The sequence below is a fragment of the Phyllopteryx taeniolatus genome, chromosome 4 (assembly GCF_024500385.1).
Source record: "Phyllopteryx taeniolatus isolate TA_2022b chromosome 4, UOR_Ptae_1.2, whole genome shotgun sequence".
Lineage (NCBI taxonomy): Eukaryota > Metazoa > Chordata > Actinopteri > Syngnathiformes > Syngnathidae > Phyllopteryx > Phyllopteryx taeniolatus.
In genome coordinates this window covers 9134089-9153150 of record NC_084505.1, presented here as the reverse complement: position 1 = coordinate 9153150, position 19062 = coordinate 9134089, and the positions used below count along the sequence as shown (strand labels likewise).

Here is a 19062-nt window from a genome sequence, read left to right as displayed (position 1 = left end):
GTAGCAACTTTACATCGCAATGAAGTGGGACAAAATTCACATAAATGTTGTCTCACAGTATCACAAACACGAACATTGTGCCTCATCGGTGGGTAGGAAAAGGAATTAACGTTTTATAGCATTTGGTTACATGCATTAAAAATCACCAAAAGCCTGCGTTCCGGTGCATACCTTCAAAATAAAAGGCTACAAGCCTAAAACAGGAACTTAAGTTAAAACTTGCACTTATAAACCCTTTGATGTGATAAAACAGTCCCAAATAACGATTTTAACAATGCTATATTTAACTTTTAGCTGAAACATTAATAAATATTAAGTCAATTGGGTTAATGCCACAAAGATTGCCTTAGTTCATAGATTTGATGTTGATACTGGTTATAAAAAACTCCAAGTCAAATGTTCATTTTAGTCTATGCTGCAGGCTGCTAAGAAAATGGATGTTCATAATTTGGACACCCTTTATTTAAACCATGCAAACTTTTTTAACCCAGCCCCCTAAAATAATCAAAATCGAGAGCGATTTGGACCCGGAATCAAATTACAACCGGAATCGGGACCGGAATCGCTCCAATTCAAATGATGCCCAACCCTATTTACCACTACCACTGGACTCTTTTGGGATGAAACTAGTTAATAATCACTTGACACCCAAAATTGCATGTCTAACATTTTACCGCCTCGTTGAGTTACATTTAATTGTGGTCTAACAGGTTGTATTACACGTTCTGGGACAATGTAGGACCAATTAGATCAGTGGTTTCTTTCTCTTGACTTGCCTTGTGTCTTTGTACTAGTCAGGTGTTTTGAAAAGAGACAGCACTTCCTCTAGTGTGTAACAGTGTTACAAAATGACTATCCCTTTAGAAAAGCAACATTATTGTGCTCATGGTGATGCTGAGGCTGTTCACAGCCAGCCAAGAATACGTACTGCACGTTATAAGTACAAAGGATGTCTAAATACATACCGCCATTTTGTTTCATCACATTATTCCTGCCAGCTGGAGGACTAAACTGATGAATACGATTTCTTTTGGACAAGCATTACTCCCAGCCAGCAATTTGTTTCAGCCCGTCACGTCCTTGTTGTGTTGTTGCCAGTATAATAATTGAACAAATGGACCTCCGAATGGCTGTATTTGACCATGGAGTTGGCTTTGTATGATCACGCAATTGTCTACTGTTGTCTACCCTGAGTTAGTGACCTCAGACCCTTTGTCTAGGCCAGGCAACGTGTAAGCAATATGGTCTAATAATGTTAACACAGTACAAGAGGCTCCATGTGTGCTGGTGGTTCAGTAGAGGATAAAAAGAAAACCATACAGTGTTCTAGACCTGAACACGTAACCAGTCAAATAACATTCTTCTCATTCCGTCCTTTTTGAAGGAAGTTTTTTTTCTCCCTTTGGTGCAATGCTCTGCCATCATATGTGGAAAACCACGATCGATCTCAATTACCTGATCTATCAATCTGTGGTCAGCTTCCAAAGCGAGCACCCTGTGGGCTTCAAAGGCTTTGAATGTAATTCACTGGCCCCTTTTCCGAATAAATGGCGTGATTTAGAGCAGCTATTGCAAATGCTGACATTGGAAACTCCCTTGAGAAAACAATTGGAAATCCCTTGACACCATCCCTCATTTTTCTGTTTACGAACTCTCACCTTTTGACCAGAGGAAATGCTAACCTTTTGTTTTCAGACAGACTGAGATGTTATAACCCACCCGCCACACTAACGGCTGCCGTTTGTAGTCAGTGGCACCCTGCACGTTTTCCAATGAGTAAGAGCCAAGATATCAGTGGTATACAATGGATATGATTGAATGATCATACTTAATGAGGCAGCAATTTGCTATGCCCAACTGCTTTTTCAGTTTATGCACTGAAAGTACAAAGGTGATTTAATATTGTCCTAAATTGTATGTCAGTTTTCAGGATTGAATTGGTGTTTACATAATACAACAATGGGGGAAAGAATGTAGCAAAAGTGTTGGTGCTTCCCTCGCAAAAGCAGTGTCAGCTGTTTTTTTTTTTTTTTTTTAATCTTTCAGACAAGAGTAAAGATATGATCTCATTTGGAAATCTATTTATTTTAGAGTGAAATTTGATGAATGGGGAATTGGAATAATCAACAAAAGGCCCCAGAAGTGCAGCTGGTGAACTTCAAATAACCAACGGTTAACAACAGAGTTGACCCCTGACAGTTAACAGCTATCCACAAAACAGAAACTTTATTTTGAGATGCAATGGCTCTCTCAACCAGTCATGGTTGGACTAGACTGGATTGGCAACTAGTAACATTTTGGTCCCCTAAATATAGCTAATGCAAAATATTACAGTATACCTCAAGTTATATCACAATATAGTTTGATATCCCAGTATTGATATAGAGCCTGATATAGTATTCTTCCTTGAAATTACATGAAATGTCAATTTTCGCTTATATTTTATCCATTAATTTATAAACTACATATTCTAAATAGAACGCCCAATAAAATGAGTACAAGATTAATAAAAATAAAGAACAAATACAAAGTGGCCAAATAAATAACATTTAAAAAATCTGGCACTACAACCACTATTCAACGAATGCAGTAAAGTACAAAGAATTACAATAAATTCAACACAGTGCTTCAAGCAATATTCAAGTATGCTAACTATTTAATCTTGTTCTGAAGGCCCTGGTTTACCCAACTGTGGTGTCTCAGTCTGAACACTAGGGGCACCATGTAAAAGAAGTAGCTAAGAGATCTAGGTATATGTATCTATATATATATATATATTTTTGTGTGTGTGTGTATGTGTATATGTATGTATATATATATATATATATATATATATATATATATATATATATATATATACACACACTCTTATTAAAGAAGAAGTTACAGGTCTGTGAGAGCCAGAAATCTTGCTTGTTTGTAGGTGCCCAAATACTTACTTTTCTGTATGGGCGGCACGGTGGACGACTAGTTAGAGCGTCAGCCTCACAGTTCTGAGGACCTGGGTTCAATCCCCAGCCCCGCCTGTGTGGAGTTTGCATGTTCTCGCCGTGCCTGCGTGGGTTTTCTCCGGGCACTCCGGTTTCCTCCCACATCCCATAAAAATGCATTAATTGGAGACTCTAAATTGCCCGTAGGTGTGAATGTGAGTGCGCATGGTTGTTTGTTTGTATGTGCCCTGCAATTGGCTGGCAACCAGTTCAGGGTGTACCCCACCTCCTGCCCGATGACAGCTGGGATAGGCTCCAGCACGCCCGCGACCCGAGTGAGGAGAAGCGGCTCAGAAAATGGATGGATGGATGAATTTTCTGTATTTTTTTTCTTCTCATTTTGTCTCTCATGAGGTATACCTATGATGAAAATTACAGGCCTCGCTCATCTTTTTAAGTGGGAGAACTTGCACAATTGGTGGCTGACTAAATAGTTTTTTTTCCCCACTGTGTGTGAGTGTGTATATATATATTAGTCAGATAAAAATGTAATTAATTTAGGAGAAAAGAATAAGCTGGAAGCGACGCTTGCGTTACTTCCGGTTCACCGTAATTTTAAGTTTAATTGTTCAAATCAAACTAATATGTCTCGAAAAGGGGGCACCACGTCACTTTTTATGTGGATAAAAACCTTTTTATCAGTCTCGTAATCTGAAGGTTTCACTTTATGAAATTTTGAGTTCTATGACAGAGGTTTACTTAAATTCAGAACACACACAAAATACAACCAAGAGTGGAATTTTATGGTACATTTAATGACATCTACAAGGGATCTAGAGGGAAAGACACCAAGGGGTGTAACTAAAGAAAGAAAATAACACTAGTAATAATAAAACGAAGGAAAAGGGAAATAGAACATCGTGTGTTGGACTAAAGTTGGAAACGTGAGCGTTTATTACGTCCAGTGCGGATGGGAGAGAGAGAGAGGGGACAAATTTGAGTTTTTGTCTGAAACTACTAATTTCCCCGAAATTATTAGGCCCTAATATTGTACAGTTTGGCAAAAGTTTTGCCGTGTCTACTCACGAGCGTGTGTTCAAGCTGGTGGGTGGTAGTCTCTCTCTCTCTGGAAGTGGCTCAGGAAGCAAGGCGACAGATTTGGTTGCAGAAGAATATGTAGAAAAATAAAGCAAAACAAAAGGGACAGAAGAAGAAAAATTGTTGTTCGCCACGCCTTGTTGGGAGAGTAATGACTTTATCTTCCTGCCTTTTTTGTGGCTCGCTGGCAATTTCAAAGCGATCACGCTTGGCTGGAAGCGTACCTGATACATTCGTAGTAGCTGCTCTGATCGCCTAGCGGTGGCCCATGGATAGGCTGGGAAGCCAAGTCTGTTCTCATTCCAACTTTTGCGGTTACCGAGCCGTGTGCCCGAACAAAGAAAGGGCAGGGGTGGCCCACGGCCAGCCCGGCTGGCGAGCTGCCAGGAAGACAAGAGGAGAGGAAAAAACACACGAGAGCGAGAAGGCAGGATTTAAGAGTTAAATACCCCAGAGGCGGGGCGTGGGCAAGAGGGATTGCCGACTTGGAGGAGACCATTTGATAAAATGGGTTCAAAATCAGGCGGCACGGTGGCCGACTGGTTAGAGCGTCAGCCTCACAGTTCTGAGGTGCGGGGTTCAATCCCCGTCCCCGCCTGTGTGGAGTTTGCATGTTCTCCCCGTGCCTGCGTGGGTTTTCTCCGGGCACTCCGGTTTCCTCCCACATCCCAAAAACATGCATTAATTGGAGACTCTAAATTGCCCGGAGGCATGACTGTGAGTGCGAATGGTTGTTTGTTTCGATGTGCCCTGCGATTGGCTGGCAACCAGTTCAGGGTGTACCCCGCCTCCTGCCCGATGACAGCTGGGATAGGCTCCAGCACGCCCGCGACCCTAGTGAGGAGAAGCGGCTCAGAAAATGGATGGATGGGTTCAAAATCATATATTAATATAAAATAACCTCAACTTGGTCCTCTTTTTACTCACAGGTCAAGCACATAGAATGTTTATACTTTAGTTTTGGCAAATCAACTGCTTATGATTCAAATCACATTTCATGCTGCTGGGAGTCAAATCAAGACAAACAATTCTCAAAATCTCAGTTGCGTTTGTAAAGTTGACACACGGACATCAGGCATACATTTGGAATATTTCTGCAGAGTTCATGAAATATTAAAACAGACATTGATCCTTGGTTAAACATCAGATGAGTGCTCACGGGTTGCAGTCCTCTCAAACGGCAGTGGGTGGAGCTTTGCACGTACATTTGGATATTAAGCAAATCGTTTGTTGCTGTATTTGCATCCCATCATCGATCAGTCTGTTGTGAGTTCAAATGAAGAAAGGACTCTTTGATGACTGTAAACCAAGATTTCGAGGGGACCTGCTAATTACTTTAGGGTCCAAAGCGTCTTGTTGTGGGAGTCTCACAGCAGGGCGGATTTGAAGGCTGCAGTTTATCAAACCATGGGGAGCCACTGTGTCACCTCCGTTTGCAGGGAGCATGTCCGCTATAATATATATATTAGGGCTGCAATGATGCAAAATTCACGGTTACTTACAAAATTAAGTAAAAAGACATTTGGGATTCAGATCAAATGATGACTGAGACAAAAGTTAAGAATTCCAGCTTTTATAACATCGTATTTACATCTAGAGGTGTAAAACAACTCAGGACAGCACTTTTTGATTGAAGCCACCCACTTTAAGTGAGTATTGGAACAGACATAATTAAATCAATTTAAAGTGAATAACATTTAATATTTGGTGGCATAACCCTTACTTGCAATAACTGCATCAAGCCTGCAACCCATTGACTTCAACAAACTGTTGCCTTCTTCATTTGAAATGCTTTTCCACGCCTTTACTGTAGCCTCTTTCAATTGTTTGTTTGTTTCTGGGGGTTTCTCCCTTCAGAAGGTAAAATGCATGCTCTATTAGGACAAGAGCCGTAGATTGACTTGGCCAGTCTAAGACCTTCTACTTTTCCCCCTGAGGAAATCCTTTGTTTGTGTTGGCAGTGTGTTTTGGGTCATTGTCTTGTTGCATGATGACGCTTCTCCCGATTAGTTTGGATGCATTTTCCTGTAAATTGGCAGACAGAATGGTTTTGTAGACTTTAGAATTCATTCTGCTGCTTCCATCAAGCGTTACATCATCAATAAAGAATAGTGAGCCCGTTCCAGAAGCAGCCATGCAAGCCCAAACCATGACATAACCTCCACCCTGCTTCATAGATGAGCTTGTGTGTTTTGGATCATAAGCAGATCCTTTCTTTCGCCATACTTTAGCCTTTCTATCACTTTGGTATAAGTTAATCTTGTTAATCAGTCCATAAAACGTTTGTGGCTCATCTCTGTACTGTGCAAAATCCAATCTGGCCTTGCGATTCTTTTTGCTGATAAGTGGTTTGCATCTTGTGGTATGGCCTATATATTTCTTCTCTCGCAGTCTTCTTCAAACAGTGGATTGTGATACCTTCACCCCTGCCCTGTGGAGGTTGGCAGTGAGGTCACTGACTGTTGTCTTTGGGTGTTTCTTCACAGCTCTCACAAGGTTTCTGTCATCAACTGCTGTTAATACCCTTGGCCAACCTGTTCGTTGTCTGTATGTGTGTGTATGTATGTATGTATATATGTATGTCTATATGTACAGCAGCTGAAATAAATATTTAACACGTCACCATTTTGCTCACTAAATATATTTCCAAAGGTGAAAATTTCATGTCAATGGCACCTTTGAAAATATATGTAGTGAGAAATATGTTGTCGTGTCAAAAGCCTCTGTGTGTGTGTGTGTGTGTGTGTGTGTGTGTGTGTGTGTGTATATATATATGGCCCACTGCTCTTCTGTCGGTTTGCAATGCTAAGCGACTCCGCTGGGTCGAAATTTCAAAGTCACTGGATGGTCTTAATTTTAGTGCTGAATCACAAGCTAATTTACTGTGCATACTGACTATTTTGGTGTTGTAGGCGAAGAATTTGTCATAAAATCCATGACTGTAAGGAGCCATTGCAAAACCCTGGCGGGTGGCGATGAGTGCACAGCAGATATTGGAATGATACGGCTCTTGCTATGGGCCCAATTTTTTCTTATCGGTCCGATGAGTATGATGTAATTTTACCCAATATCAGACCGATATTTATCGTACGTCTCCAATGTTGTGTGTGTTAAAATTGCTTGGGAGCAACATGAAAGTCACTGACAGGTGGCTGTAATTGTATTTCTGTATTCCTTTAGAGCTCTTTCTTACAAAGCTTAAAGGACACAAAAACAGAATGGTTCCCGTGCTTTAAGTGGTGTAAACTTGCCGGTAAAACTGGTTTTTGTTTTGTAATTGGTATTACGTCAACAAGAAAATAAAAAGTCTGGTTGATTTGGCTTTTGTGAAGTTTGAAGTCACTCCTACCAGTCGCTGTGAAATGGAGGGTTGTTATGTAAACAACTTTGAGGACTTGGGTCATGGTCCACGGACAGAGATGTGGTTCCATCTACCTCAGGGCTTCATGGTCCTTCACACAGTCCCAGTTGACCCATCTTTCATGATAGAATTGGAATGACTCTGCTCCTCTGCCAGCTCTGGCTTACCATGGCTTGCTCGCATGACAGCAATTAAACATAGCTCAGCTTTTTAAAGTTTTTAGTATACAAATCAAAGTCTAAATCTTAAAACAAGTCTGGCATACATTGATTCATTCTGTTGGAAGGTATTATTCCAAAAAGACCTCTCCACGCATAAGGTATCCTTCTATTTTCAGTGTTGTTGAATTGTCCTTGAACAAGATACAGAACTAACATGCACATTATTGTTAACTTAACAAATGTAAATCTGGCCATGTACATGCATGTTAAAATGGGTTTTAATGTTGTCTCAGAGGATTAATTAAAACCAGAAAGTACAAAAAGAAATGCAGTTATATGAGGTGTTCCCATTTGTGCCTGTGGTGGTGAAGTCCAAGCATATTTCCTTTTTAACTTTAGCTCTTAGCCGCTCACTCTTGCTGGTAATAGGTAACAACACAAAATGCTTTCTGAGGTGGAAACCTTTTCCTGTTTTTAGGCTTGAAAAATCCATCAGTTCATTCATAATGCAGACCACCTCACACATTAGTATTTAAGGTGCTGCTCAGAAAGCATTTTGGTTGCTGTTCAAAAACCTGTTGTCTAACTTTTAGGCCAGAGTTAAGCTGTTATGTCAATAAATACAAAATACATTTCCACCAAGCTAGTAATGGACCTCTTTATAACAGCATACAGTGGGGATACTTTTGGTTTGTGTTGAGTTTATTGTGCCGCTGCAGGGCTCTACACTAACTTTAACCAACTTTTTCAGTTGGTTGCACCAATGATAGTACAGCACATGATTTGGTTGCACCATTTTTTTGCGGAGGTACAGCATGACCATGAAAGATTGACAGTGACTCACGGTTGTGCTGGTGCCAAAACATGGCTAAATTATTACTACTGCAATTATTACACTTTATTTTAATAATAGTTTGTTTTTCTATACAGTCCTTTTTAAAGGAGTCTGGGCTTTTTAACTTTGCACAAATCTTTATATGTCTGTGCTATAAACAGGGTTTAGAGAGCTAGCTAGCTTTGCTAGCTTCATAAAGTTATTAAAACCTTTGCACATGACTGTTTGTTTTAATGAGTGAAGTGAACACGAGACAAATTAAGCAGACAATCTCTGCAGTTAGCGGTATAAACCCCCACGCACACACACTCATAATTTTGAGATGATCATTGGTTTTATTTCCATGACAAATGGAGCAGCATTGATAATGACAATGTTGTGTGTAAAAAAAGCTGTGGGTGACTTGCGGCGGGAGGAGTTTACCGGCTTTCCAGACTTTACAAGGTCGGTTTCGGTCCAGCTAGCTTGCTCACCAGTAGTCCAGATGAGTTGACGGATCGAACTTATTTAAAATTAATAAGTTGCGGCACGGTGGACGACTGGTTAGAGCGTCAGTCTCACAGTTCTGAGGACCCGGGTTCAATCCCCGCCCCGCCTGTGTGGAGTTTGCATGTTCTCCCCGTGCCTGTGTGGGTTTTCTCCCGGCACTCCGGTTTCCTCCCACATCCCAAAAACATGCATTAATTGGAGACTCTAAATTGCCCGTAGGCATGACTGTGAGTGCGAATGGTTGTTTGTTTCTATGTGCCCTGCGATTGGCTGGCAACCAGTTCAGGGTGTACCCCGCCTCCTGCCCGATGACAGCTGGGATAGGCTCCAGCACGCCCGTGACCCTAGTGAGGAGAAGCGGCTCAGAAAATGGATGGAAGTCGCGGGCCAGCGTCATTATAGTTAATTGGTGCCCACTCCACACAAAGGCGTACTAGCCTGTCTGGGCCACACATATGTGGTGCGCATGTGCGACAATATAGATAAAAGCATGTCCTATCAGTAAGAAGCAATTATGTTGCAGCAGACAGCCACTCATATTGCATATTCTCGCTCAACTTAATATACTTTTTTTGCGCTTATTCCCCTTTTGAATATACTGTAGCTAATTTCCAGTTTAGACTCTCCAACTACAGTCAATAGCAAGATCAAATTGGCTGTGGTCAGAGGTGGGTAGAGTAGCCAAAAATCATTCTCAAGTAAGAGTACTGTTACTTTAAAATATGACTCAAGTAAAAGTAAAAATTTGCCCTCTAAATAATTACTTGTAAAAAAATAAAAAATACTCAAGTACAGAGTAATTTATTTTTTAAATAGTGCATTAAAGTCAAATTGACAAAAATATGAAATAGGAATCTGCAAGTTCAAATATTTTTGTAAAGTGACAAACTAAGGCAAATTCAGCCACAATAAACGGTCTTAAATTAACTTTCTTTGTTTCCACATGTGAAACACTACAGTAGGCACATCAGGCAGAAATATATCATAATGAACTTAGACAGGTGGATTTAATCACATTCTTCAGCAATGCTGACATGTTTCATTCCTTAAATAAGGTCTGCCAAGTTACACCTTTATCTTCAGTGCTGTCTATACTTTGTGGATTGCTTTTCTCCCTGCTCCTTTTGAATGCGCACAACCGTTTGTACACTGAGGCGCGGAGAATTCTAACGGATCTGATTGGGTTTGAGGAACTGCAACGTGCATTCACGTGCTGTGCTTGACCTACTGGTTTTATTCCACAGAGCATTACATTTTGCAAACACAGAGCAAGACAGGCTCTTGTACGTTTCGCAAGTTCTAAGTGGAGTTCTTACAGGTTGAAATGCGGACATTTTAAGGCAGACACGGATGACGCAATATTTACAGTAGCTGTTCTTTTTCATAGTCCATCCATCCATTGTTTATACCGCTATTCTCACTCAGATCGCTGGTGAGGTCGAGCCTATCTGTAAGGTAAATGTAGATTTCTGACATGTTTTACGTAAATTCGTCACTTTGAAAACGTTGCTTCTATCTGAAGCCACAGAGACTGCAGTCACGTGACTGCCTGGCGCTCCGTGTGATAGTTGAATTGGAGTCAAACGTCATCAGAAGATGAAAGTCATGTGACACATCTCTCTGAAAAACCAAAATAGTTCGCGCAAGTGAGAATAAATACCTGTTGTTGCAAGTTCAATGCAATGGAGAAGTAGCGTTGTTAAAAATAATACTCAAGTAAAAGTCAAAATAATATTGCATTATAACTATTCTCATAAATACAATTCATCCAAAAAGTTACTTATGTAAGTTTAACAGAGTAAATCCTTGCTCCTTGTGTATGTAGCCAACCTCTGGCTGTTTTCTGGTTGGTTCATATCACCTTTGAGTAAGGCTGGGTTGTTGTGGTGCCAGTTGTGCTGCCAGTATGAATGGTAGTCACATACAGTATAGTCTGCTACTAATATCAGGATACAAAGAAATTCAGATGGAAAGTGATGCAACTTAACTCGAGGCTAACAACCCATTTCAACATAAGTGATGCTTTTTGTCGTTCATAAATGTCGCACCAAGACTGTAGGCCCCCATCTGCCGACAACATGGTGTCTGCTTGTCCCACAGCAAGCAGTCCTGGTGGCCTTGGACTTGGCCTGCACCCGTGCTGTCCGCTTTGGCAATGTCTTCTTCTTCTAACAAGCTGATGGTTAGTGTTCACCCAGCTCGGCCCTAACCAGTATAATTTGATTCGTGTCAAGACGTATTCACGTGTCCCACATCCGTTGCAGTGTGATTCCATCAGATTATTTCTGACTGTGTCATTTTGGGCATTGTCAAGGTCTCCTCATTGCAGCGGTGTAATCATGGGTTTGCTTCCCAAGCCTATATTTTTTTGGGGATGTGTCCCTCACAACCATGGTACATCTATCCATCCATTATCTGAGCCGCTTATCCTCACAAGGGTCGCGGGAGCGCTGGAGCCTATCCCAGCTATCTTCGGGTGAGAGGCTGGACTGGTTGCCAGCCAATCGCAGGGAACATAAAAACGAACAACCATTCACATTCATTAAATATATTTTAATAATTGGTTACTAATTTTTGTTGAATACGCAGTACATGACAAAACCATGCCAAGACAACTTTTTCACTTTGGATACAATACCTATATTGCAGCCTTGAATATTGCCCGATACCGATATTGATCCAATATATCAGCACAAATCTTACATATTTTAATTTTTATTGGCATGGAATGTTTAAAACCGCTTTGATCAAATTACATCATTCAAAAGGAACAATAGTCAGCAACAGTATGTATGAGAAAAAGTGACTTTTATTGTAAACCAATGAGTTACATAAAGTATAACCTTAAACAGACAGACCTAGCAAGCTATATATATAGGCTACTACAGTTAAATAAAATAAAAAAATAAAATAAAAAACCTTAACCTCAATAAAATCAAATGTCTATTTTAAAGTGCTAAATAATCACTATGTTTTACTTAAACATAAGCATATTCTACTATTTAACAGAATAAATTAGGGATGCACGATAATTATCGGACATATAATTACGGACATATAATTATCGGGCTGATTTGAAGAATTATGACCTCATATTTATGAATCCCATAACATTTAAAAACAGCTCAGATAAAAAAAATCCAAGAATGAAAATGAAAATCCAATAACGCGAGATTTGCACTTTACTGTTGGTACATCTGGGTGCACAAATCAGTCGCTCCTTTTTATTGAATACAGCCAGTCGTACACGTGCATTGAGCTGAGACGACTAGGTGCACAAATCAATAGGCTTTACACGATCAGGATTGTTGGAGCCGATCAGCGAGTTTAACAAAAACAATAACCGATCACCGATCCGATCACAAGATTGAGCAGTGTGTCTATTTAAATGTCTTGTTCATTTACTGTATATACTTGTGGACTGTATACTGAGTATCTTCAAAAGTATTCTCTATTCAAGTCATGTATTCTATTCAGTCAGGTCAAACCAACATTATGACAGAAATAATGGGTGCTAACTTACTATAATTCACACACACCGAAACTTGAGGGCGTGATTCGACATAACGCCGGCATGTTTACATACAAACGTTAGTGATAGCACTAGGTTGCTAGGCTACATAACGTTTTGTTTTGTTGCCTGCTTGCGAACTGTGTCGTATTAAAAGTACGTGAACATACCTCAAGCAATCCTTCAGTGAAAGGCCTCTCCCGAGCACCGGTGACTAGCAGCACACATTTTCCCCATTGTGTTCTTATAATGCACATGACACGATCCATTGTTGTTGTCGTTGCCATGGTAACGAGTGTAACCGGTCGCGTTTGAGCTGACAAGATAAATCCCAGTGATCGTAAAAGGCGGGATGCGGTGGTATCGGAATACAATATTTTATTGCAGTAGTCTGACATAGTGCAATCGTAAAAGACCAAATTTGTCTTGTAGTCTGATCCAGGCATGAGGTGTTGTCTGTCTCAGACATGTTGTCTGTCCCACACTGATGACGTTTAAAAAAATAAATAAATAAATAAAAATTATTGGCGGTCAGACATTTACTACGTCAAAAGAAATGCGACAAGGCTAAAAATAAACTTGCTTTTGGATTCAACTATACAGTACACAATGCCGAAGCAGAGTAAATGTCTTTTGGGGATCGGATCGGCGGATTATGGCAAAGCCGATCAGCTGATCAGAAAAAAATGTTAATTATCGGCCAAATACCGATCAAGCCGATCAGATCGGTGTAAAGTCTACAAATCAACCACTCCTTTCTATTGAATACAGCCAACCGTAAACATGCATTGAGCTGAGAGGAGAGCACGTAGCTAACATGGCATTGAACGTGTGGGATTTCTTACCCGTTTCAAAGGAAGACATTTTGCTTGCTATTTGCAGCAAATGCTCTGCACGCATTCCATGAGGAGGGATCGAGCTTCAACACATCAAATCTTATCCGCCACTTAAAATGTCATCATCGCTACGATGGTGTTTTGAAACCCTACGAAGACGCCTGCGTGGCTGCTGCCCCAAAGTCAGCCACGAGAAAAGAACTGGAGCTTCTTCTAATACATATCTGTGCTTGTTCCCATTGCCGCTGCATTTGAAAAGTGCAAAAAGTTTGCCAGAGATGATCCGACGGCTAAAACAATATGTGATCTCATCATGGAAGTGATGGTGCTTGCTGACCAACCCTTTACAATCGTTCAGAACACTGGATTTTGTTGGCTATTAAACCACTCGAAGCCACGGTTTGTACTTCCAAGTCACCGCTATTTTTCGGATGTATATTTGCTAGCAAAATACGACGTGATTGCCACACTCTTACATACACTGATAGATGGAAATAAGGACATAAGCGTCAGTACTGATTTACAAATGTCTGATGTTAGCCTTGTTAGCTTGCTAGGTCTGACCGTGCAATGGCACATCTATGAGGTGATCAGTGCTGATGTCAATTTCATAGGCCTGCATGTCTGTCTTGTCTGTGCTCATTTGTATGCACACACCATTTGACAATCATGTTTTATTATGGCTGAAGTTTGATAGGACATTGAAAACCAAGTATTTATTTATAAACGTTTCATTCTAAAAACAGATGTTTTTGAAATGTATTTTATTAGTGATGCCATATTTGGTTAGGACAAATCTTTGAGTATTTCTTGCATCCCTTGAATAAATGTAAAAAAAAATCGTAGACCTAAAACAAAAAATTCATACGCCGGATTACCAGCATCCCGGCGGAGTACTTTAAGACATAGTTCTGTGTCCTAAGACGCAGATTAATCTTCCTTTATGCGTCCCTGCTCATTTTTGTGCGTTTCAGACGCGGGACACATCAAACGAGATCCCTCTACTTAACAGAAAACCTAGCAATTTCCTACAACTACCATATCCACTTCGAAAAGTCAACACACCGTGCAAGAGAACATGCATCTCGTTCTCTACCACGTCTATTAGCCCACCTGCTCACAGTCCGACATGTTTTGAACGAAGCAGGATCACCAGTTTAATTTACTCACAAATGCATGTGAAAGTTGTGTGATACCTGGCAAAAACCTACAGTGCTTTAACTATATATGTATATTGTACAAGGGGCTGATGTAGAGGGAATCTCTGGGATCCAAAAACATCCAATTAGGCATACTCACTGTATTTTTGGGTGGGGTTTTGAATCAGAGATGGAACTTCAGAAAGTAGACCAATGTATACAAGAATTTAATGGTGTCTCAAAAAGGTATGCACACTTATTACACTTTTTTAGGCAATGTTTATTAAAATATAGTACAATCTATGAACAATTCCTTTGTCAAGGCCTGCTTTCAACTCATGTCCTTTCTCATTCTCATGTACTGCTAATAACCTGCAGGAGTAGAATTGCACACATCCAAAAATGTCATCTTTTAATTTTTTTTATTTTTGCTGTTTGAAAGTTTGAGTAGCATTTTTAATCCTCGTAACTGGAGTTTTGGAGAAAAATATGTCAGTTAAGATAACCAACTTCCTGTATTTGCCGCTGTTTGTTTAAAGCAAAAATATATGACATTCTAATGCATTTAATGATTAGCTCTTTAATTTTTATTTATTTATTTTTTTAATATAGCATAAATATTAAATTTATATCCACATTGTAAGCATCTAACCTGTCTTTAAACAGGAGCAAGCAGTGATATGGTCTCCTTGTGTATTTATATTTAGGTTTACCATTCACTTAAATATTTTTTCTTTGTTCTTCTCTTACAGTCCTGTGTGCTAAGAACCTGGCAAAGAAAGACTTCTTTCGTAAGTAAAATCCGTTTTGATGTGTTGCTATTCTTGTCCCACACATCCCTTGTGTATTTGAGTAGGTCTTGTCAGTGAATGCAAGGGGCTATATTTTGAAGTCCCTCGCTAAATTAGGGAACTTTGGATTGTTTGAAACAAACAATTTTTCTGTATAAGGAAGACAGTTGTTTTTTCCTTACTGCTACTGCTGTCAGTATTCTGCTTTAGGCTTTGTTTTTAAGTAATCAGCACAGACGACGATTCTCTGCTGTGCTGTTGGCATTCGTTTGAGAGAATATGTATTTACTTTAACTGAAATTGGAAAAAAAAATAAAAATCTAAACATATTTGCCGGTTGTGGTTTTGCTAACTGTCGTGAATTGGAACTGTACCTTGTCATTCAGCCAGCATGCAGGTTCTCCTTTAAACTTGAGTCATGTCATTCAAACCATAACGTGTTAATTTCCTTTTTACCTTCACAAACACACAATCTATGAGATGGAAGCCCCTATGAAGTTGCAGTTTGGCCTGCATTGTATCTGTGCCCAGAGTTGTACGCTATAAAGCCTTGAGAAGTGACAAGGGACTATATAAGTCTTGCACAGTAATAAATGGATCCCTGATCAGATTTCTACTCAAATGTCATCTGGTGGAAAGATCTGATTTCTGTAGTAGTAGCTACAGTATAAGTATTTTGATGCCTACACTTCTAGCCTTTCCAGGATTCAGGTAGGACTTTTTGTTAGCAGTTGGTTGCCATGTAGTGCTTTCCTTAATTGGATCAAGATTAACAGTTGGTATTTTAGCTTTCAATTCAAATATATTACCTGCGTGTCTCTGTCAGACTAAAAACATAGGAGAACACAGGTCCAATTGTTTCTGTCAGAATCAACTTTACAACTTCAAAATACTTTTTTTTTTTTTTGGGTGGGGGGGATTTCTTTTGTTCAGACAAAACAAAAGAAATCCCAAATAACCTATATAAATATAGATATATACATAAAGACACGATGAATGTTCTAGACATGCAAAATGTGTATTTGTGCGAATGTTCCAATAGAAAGTTGTATAATTTTTCATTTGCTAAACATCTTTACATGGGTTTGACTCCTCTGTTGTTTGTGCTCAACAGGGTTACCCGATCCCTTTGCCAAAGTGGTGGTTGACGGTTCTGGACAGTGCCACTCTACCGATACAGTGAGGAATACATTGGACCCGAAATGGAATCAACATTATGATCTGTAAGTAGACCTGAATGCTACTTGTGCTTCATGAGGACACACTACTGCAATGGACTGTGACAACAAGCCTTAAAATTGAATGTGGGCTTGTTGTATTGTTGCTGCTATGCAAGTGTTTCAGGAATGGAGATTGTTATATTCTCTTTTCTGAAAGCTGTGTAACACATGAGCAAAACATCCTAAAGAGTGAGATTTTGGACTACGCATACATTATGTTGTGCACAATCTGTTTTATATGACATCTCACCCAGGAAAAGTTACTCACAGTGGTGAGTAACTTTGGTTTGCTTCCTTCAATAACAAATTTGGTCCATGTTATGCAAACAATTAATACTCATTCATTCATTCATTCATTTTCTGTACCACTTATCCTCACTTGGGTCACGGGCATGCTGGAGCCTATCCCAGCTGACTTTGGGTGAGAGCTGGAGTACACCCTAAACTGGCCACCAGCCAAACGCAGGGCACATAGAAACAAACAACCATTCGCACTCACTTCACACCTATGGGCAATTTAGAGTCTTCGATTAACCTACCATGCATGTTTTGGGGATGTGGGAGGAAACCGAAGTACCCGGAGAAAACCCACACAGGCACAGGGAGAACATGCAACTCTACACAGGCGAGGCTGGATTTGAACCTGGTTCCTCAGAACTATGAGGCAGATGTCCTAACCAGTTGTCCACTGTGCGGCCAATAATAATGATAATGATATTAATAATGAACTAATTCGGATGATTTAAGAGCTTTGGATTCCCACTCTGCATGTACACTGATCAGATTCACCAATATCACGTTCGATCCCCGCACGACAACTTGGTCGTGGCATGAGCAGGCCTAAGTTTAGACGGACTTTCTGGACACCAAGATCTTGCAGTTGCACGAAAATGAAAAGTCATCACTGGAAAATAAAGCCCTCATCACCAAACTGTCTCATGCTCTGGGTGGAAGCCAAAGGACACACCCTCGCTGCGACAACACCACCCAGGTTGGCGCTGACTGGTCTGCCATATAGATAAACACACGCAGTGAAGCTTGCGCTTGTCCGAATATCAAGATGCGCACCGGCGTACGTTGCGCAATCTACAAGTATAGAGCCTGATATATTATTTTAATGTTATCTAGAATTACACCTAAGCCTCCTGGACAGTTTTAACGAACTTAACTATTCAATCGGTGGTTTCTTTCTTTCAGTGGAACATGCAAACTCCACACAGGCGAGGCCGGATTTGAACCTGGGTCCTCAGAACTGTGAGGCAGACGTGCTAACCAGTTGGTCACCGTGCCGCTATAATTAATACCTTTTAAAGAAAAATGTCCTCTGTGAACAGAAGTTTGTCCAGACTTTAATTTTACTCACTCAAAACATCAGACTCTTGTGGTTGTCATTTTATTTTAATCATCTCTTTCAGGAGGCTCTTTTGTGAATTAATTTTTCTTTCAGTTTTTGAAATCCAGATGATACTCAATAATTGATTAACTGAAAGAAATTGAAGGCTAAAGCACAAATTATTCATACAGTTACAGATTTTTCCCAAATAAATTCAATACATACTTTAGTTTGACGTTGGCTTCCTGGTGTGTCTGAAAGAATTGACTCGTCATGAGAACTAACTGTAATCTTTATCAGAAGGATCCCTACCCCCCACTTGGCACCATTTTCCCCAATTGGACATTTAAACCCTGTTCCCAATGCTCCTACGTCACGGACAGTATCTCTCCACATCAAATCTCCTCCCGCTTTTACATAGAGCGGCTCCAACTACCGGAGACAAATTCCTTGTGTGTTTTGGACATACTTGGCAAATAAAGATGATTCTGATTCTGATTCTGATAATTCTCTTCCCCCTTTTGAAGCGTCACCCTCTTAGTGGAGCATGCTCCCCGCCAGCGACCCCTGGCCTCTTCCTCTGCTTCAGGATATGGCTAACATACCACAGAAAGCAGATGAGAGCGTGAGCTTTGTGTGGGTTTCCAATGTGCCACACCCCCATAGCCAGTTTCCAGATTCAGGAGTGTCGCTATTCTCCCCTTCCCTTATGGTCACATGCATCTCGTGTGTGTGTGTGTGTGTGTGTGTGTGTGTAATGAGACATCTACACCCAGAATGTTATCAGAGTGAGACACTCCAGACTGATCGCTGTATATAATAACAGTCCCCTCCAAAAGTATTGGAATGGCAAGGTCAATTCATTTGTTTTTGTTGTTGACTGGAAACGTTTGGGTTTCAGATCAAAAGATGACTATGAGACAAAATTTTACAATTCCAGCTTTCATTTAATGGTATTTACATCTAGATGTGTTAAATAACTCAAGACAAAGCACCTTTTGTTTGAATCCACCAACTTTTCAAGTGGGCAAAAGTATTGGAACACATGTTATTGAATTAACTTAAAGTGAATAACATTTAATATTTGGTGGCATAACCCTTACTTGGAATAACTGTGTCAAGCCTGCGACCCACTGACTTCACCAGATTGTTGCAGTCTTCATTTAAAATGCTTTTCCAGGCCTTTACTGCAGCATCCTTCAGTTCTTGTTTATTTCTGGGTGTTTCTCCCTACAGTCTCCTCTTCACGAGGTAAAATGCATGCCCTATTGGGTTAAGGTCCAGTGATTGACTTGGCCAGCCTAAGACCTTCCAATTTTCCTGAAGTCTTGTTGTGTTGGCAGTGTGTTTTGGGTCAT

At 40.2% G+C, this 19062-nt stretch overlaps 1 protein-coding gene across 4 annotated transcripts in view; it reads left to right on the top strand.

Moving 5' to 3' along the window:
• LOC133477524 (E3 ubiquitin-protein ligase SMURF2-like) overlaps positions 1-19062 on the top strand; it is a 99577-nt gene that overhangs the window by 33603 nt on the left and 46912 nt on the right. For 3 of the 4 annotated variants that reach the window (XM_061772360.1, XM_061772358.1, XM_061772357.1), the window contains exons 2-3: positions 15113-15151; positions 16266-16374. In XM_061772360.1, the coding sequence (XP_061628344.1) occupies positions 15113-15151; positions 16266-16374 (148 nt within the window). Of the gene's footprint in view, positions 1-10926; positions 11057-15112; positions 15152-16265; positions 16375-19062 lie in introns of all 4 variants that reach the window. The other variant, XM_061772361.1, reaches the window with a different exon arrangement.